Source organism: Cottoperca gobio, chromosome 19, assembly GCF_900634415.1.
Source record: "Cottoperca gobio chromosome 19, fCotGob3.1, whole genome shotgun sequence".
Taxonomy (NCBI): domain Eukaryota; kingdom Metazoa; phylum Chordata; class Actinopteri; order Perciformes; family Bovichtidae; genus Cottoperca; species Cottoperca gobio.
In genome coordinates this window covers 9,391,484-9,395,281 of record NC_041373.1, presented here as the reverse complement: position 1 = coordinate 9,395,281, position 3,798 = coordinate 9,391,484, and the positions used below count along the sequence as shown (strand labels likewise).

At 49.8% G+C, this 3,798-nt stretch overlaps 1 protein-coding gene across 2 annotated transcripts; it reads right to left on the bottom strand.

Annotated features, from left to right (window-relative positions):
* Positions 1 to 62: 62 nt before the first annotated feature.
* socs3b (suppressor of cytokine signaling 3b) lies at positions 63 to 3,798 on the bottom strand. Of its 2 annotated transcripts, none has more exons than XM_029457030.1 (3): positions 3,133 to 3,798; positions 2,022 to 2,367; positions 63 to 1,737 (listed from the first exon to the last, which is right to left on the bottom strand). In XM_029457030.1, the coding sequence occupies exons 2-3, from the start codon at positions 2,148 to 2,150 to the stop codon at positions 1,186 to 1,188; spliced, it is 681 nt and encodes a 226-aa protein (XP_029312890.1). In that variant the 5' UTR covers positions 2,151 to 2,367; positions 3,133 to 3,798; the 3' UTR covers positions 63 to 1,185. The 2 variants fall into 2 exon arrangements, with proteins under 2 accessions (XP_029312890.1, XP_029312891.1); XM_029457031.1 differs by lacking the exon at positions 3,133 to 3,798 and adding an exon at positions 2,600 to 3,122.

Sequence of the window (3,798 nt, the reverse complement as noted above, 5' to 3'; positions counted from 1 at the left end):
GTATACCAGTATGTCTCCTCCCCCTTTGTCTCCTCCCCCTTTCCCCCCCTCCCCTAGCCCCCTCCCCAGTTGTCTTCAATGTCCCTTTCCTAATCCCATTTCCCGCTCTTCTTTCTCCTTAGCTCAATCCTTCCTCTCACCCTGCCTCCCCCCAATCTCTTGGATCATCATCATCATCATCATTGTCGTCATTTCCCAAGGAGCTTTTACAGGGTCGCTGACATTTTTCCAACCAGTCTGGATAAAAATAAGTTCTGCTGTTTTGTTTGGTGGTGTGCCAAGGCTTTTGTCTCAGTAACAAGCTTTTGTGTCGGCTACATCAGTCTGTTTTCTGTCACTGTCAAAGCGCACATGCAACTCAAAGGGTTGCAGGGAAAAGGGTAATGGAGGAGAACCGATAAAACAAATAGGAGAAGAAAAAGATGATTTCTATGTTGTTCCCACGCTAACACAAACCCACATGCTGACCTGTACCTGTGTGTGTGTGTGTGTGTGTGTCTCTGTGTGTGTGTGTGTGTGTGTGTGGCGATAGCGTGCATGACCACCCCTCTCCCTCGCCTCTCTATGAGGCAACATTTGCGGGAAGCAGCAATGGAAATGAGTGCGCCACCGCAACACACAAACACACACACTCAAACAAACAAATACTGTATGTTCTCCGCTTTGTGGCCCTCGCTTGGACTTTGCCTTTTCTCTGCGGCTCCTCCTTCAGTCGCCCCCTCTGAACCTTTCTGTTCTTTGTCGTCTTTCTTTCTGTCCACTGATCCAAAGAGATATAAATGTCAGGCTGACAGAGGAGAGGAGAGGGTTTCTTCTTAAGCAAAATAAACCCACGGGGATCACCGGTGGTGTGTCGATCAGGTCGTCGCTAATATCGACCAATCAGGTTAGTCTTCTACGAGGCTCTGCTCTGCGTCTGTCATAGGAAACATTGACCTTTGACCTCTGGCTTCATTTGCCACTCACATTAGTGGTCAGTTTTTGCAAGGCAGGACGGACGAGGTAATCATTGTTTACCTAAAGCACACTCCTCATCCCAGAGGTCAGTTGGGGACTCTGGGTCGATGTGGTTCACAATGAAAAGCTGACCTCACATTGGCGTCTAAGGCTAAATCTGGTCAGAATCGCATATTCACGTATGCGTTGAGAACTGGTCTGTAGTGGAACCTCTGCGGTTCCTGTCAGTCATATAGGAGCATCATACTCCTCCAGGAAGTCTCTAAGTGTGTGCGGGAGCTGCTCGGCTCGCTCCGACCCCCCCAGGTTGTTCAGGGTCCTCCTGCACATGTGCTGCAGGGACGAGAGAGCCCTCGAGAGAGGCCGCCGCAGTTCCAGGGGAATCCTCTCTCCGTTCGTGTGGATCAGATACACGCTGCACCGATTTTTTTCTGCCTCTCGTGAATTGCCCCCACATGCCCCTTCTCTGTTCCTCCCAGCATCCAACCCTTTCCCCATGTAGTGCGCTATGAGTTTCAGCACGCAATCGAACTGCGGTGGCTCTTGGGTGTTTTGGGGGTCTGGTTGTAAGAAGAAGCCGCTTCCCTCGCTGTGGATGCGCAGATTCTTTGTTCCTCGAGCCGTCTGGACAGAGAGGGTGAAGAAGTGGTGGTGGTCCGAGGAGTCGCGGATCAGGAAGGTGCCGGGCGGTTCAGAGCGCAGCAAGGAGCTGGCTTCCCGGCCCCCCACGGCTCCCCAGTAGAAACCACTCTCCTGCAGCTTACGCAATGCACACATCACCTGAAATAGGTAGAAAAACCTTCTATTATTATGAGTCATCAGCCGGGCGGGATTTCAAGAGCCTTACACGAAAATTCACAAATCCAACTAAGAAAACAGACGACATGACACTAAATAAAGTCAAATTTTTTTTATAAAACCCTTTAAATCGTTCTGTAGAGAATACAGTTTGACTTCAACCGTGGAAACTGATGAAATGAAGTTTCCTTCTATGTTCTTCGTCCACTGAACTAAAAACTTCAATAATACGTTCCGCTATTTCTCTCGACTCAGGTGGGACTGACCTGCTGGTAGTGTGCATGCGAGCTGAAGGGCTTGTAGTGATGCGGGGTGAAGTTCGACCCCTGAACCCTGCCCTCCGGAGGGGTCACGCTGCTCATGGCGAGGGGGTTGCGTCTGCTGAAGGCTACCATGGCGGCATGGCCCCCTGCCTCTGCCCGCTGGTTGAGAGGCAGGGGGCCCAGAACAGGAGCGCCAAAGTAGACAGGTGGGAAGGAGTTTGGGGCAGAGGGGGAGGGAAAAGAGGGGGAATGGGGTGAGGGTGGCGGGGTCACACACCGGGTCCAGGGCCCCGGGGCAGAGGAGTCTGATGCATCCAGAGAGGGGCTGGGAGAGAGCACCTAAACACAGCTGGAGAGAGGGAGCACACATTAAACATCTATATAAAGACTGATGCACACATGCAGGCTACAGTCTCCTCTGAAACTCATTCATAAGCATGGGCATAAATAAATCACCACTTTGCCACACTGGAGCTCTCGGTTTACACACATAAAATGCAGTTAAAGCCACTGTGACAAATGCATAAGGCAAGACTGGGAAGGCAGCAGGTTATATATAGTTTAAATGAAACCTCGCTTACTCGCTGAGCCTGCTGCTGCTGCACCGCGCAGCCAGACAGCAACTGGATCCTGATTGCTTTCAATTGTCTTCGATCGGGCGTACCGCAACAAGGGATTTCAGAAACGGGGTCACTGTGAAAGAGTCCAGCGCGTTTTCTTCCCTCACCCTCTTTCACTAAATAACTCCTTATTCCCTGCTCGGCCGAGCCACAGAGGCCCCATTCTCCGGTTTCACTGTGACTAAAAAGGTGTCCCGTCTGGTCTGGCTTGTTCTGAACCCCTGAAGGAGAATTAAAGGCGGCTTCTCTGTTGCAGGACAGTGCGGGACAGAGGGAAGCCGGAGGCACCATAACGGCGCCGAACCGCTACAGAGCCGCTTGTATGGAAGTCGGTCCACAACCCAAAAAATACACTTCCATCCCCCTCGGCTGCACTGCACCAAGACCCCAAGCAGCTAATAAAAACTGCTGTGCATTAGATCCCCCTGTTGTCTGTCATCTTGCCTGCTTGAATGATGCACCAGCTTTAAATGTCTTTCAGTATTTTAACTTACCTCGCAGATATGTTCAGCCCCGCACCGCAGCCGCTCGTCGCCAAAGGAAAATATATGCAAACTACCCGAGAGTAGTGCTAAATTAATTATTAACTCAGGCATTAAAATCCAAAAAAAGTATCCAAAAAGTGTGTGGGTTTCTTTCCTGAGCGGAGGAATGTGGTGGCGGTATCCGCCGGAGAGATCGTGTCCGTCCGTGTGTGGAGGAAGGTTACTGGAGGTTGTTTCTTGTGAGTAAAGTCGATGTTCGTAAGGCTCCGCCTCCTCCGTTCAGCGGTTCTTCCCGTAAACACACGCACGCTCGCGCACACACGCACGCACAGAACAGACACACGTGCTCGCGCGCTTTCTTGGCAGATTGCCAATAAATAATCAGCGTGACCTTTGCCGGGCTGTTTCCTGGTACTGGTGGGTTCCCTTTTGCACAAGGTGAACAAGTTAAAAGCTCCACATATGGAACAATACTAAATAATAATATGTTACATTATTATATGAATGTTACAGACTTCACTGGCAGATACAGATGTGCAGTCTTACATATGCAACATGAATAACTCCATATAACCTAGTTTAATGACAAACGAGGCACTATACTACACTACTATTATACTATGCTATATGCACATATTCATTCACATAAATATTAGTAAATATAACTGTAATATA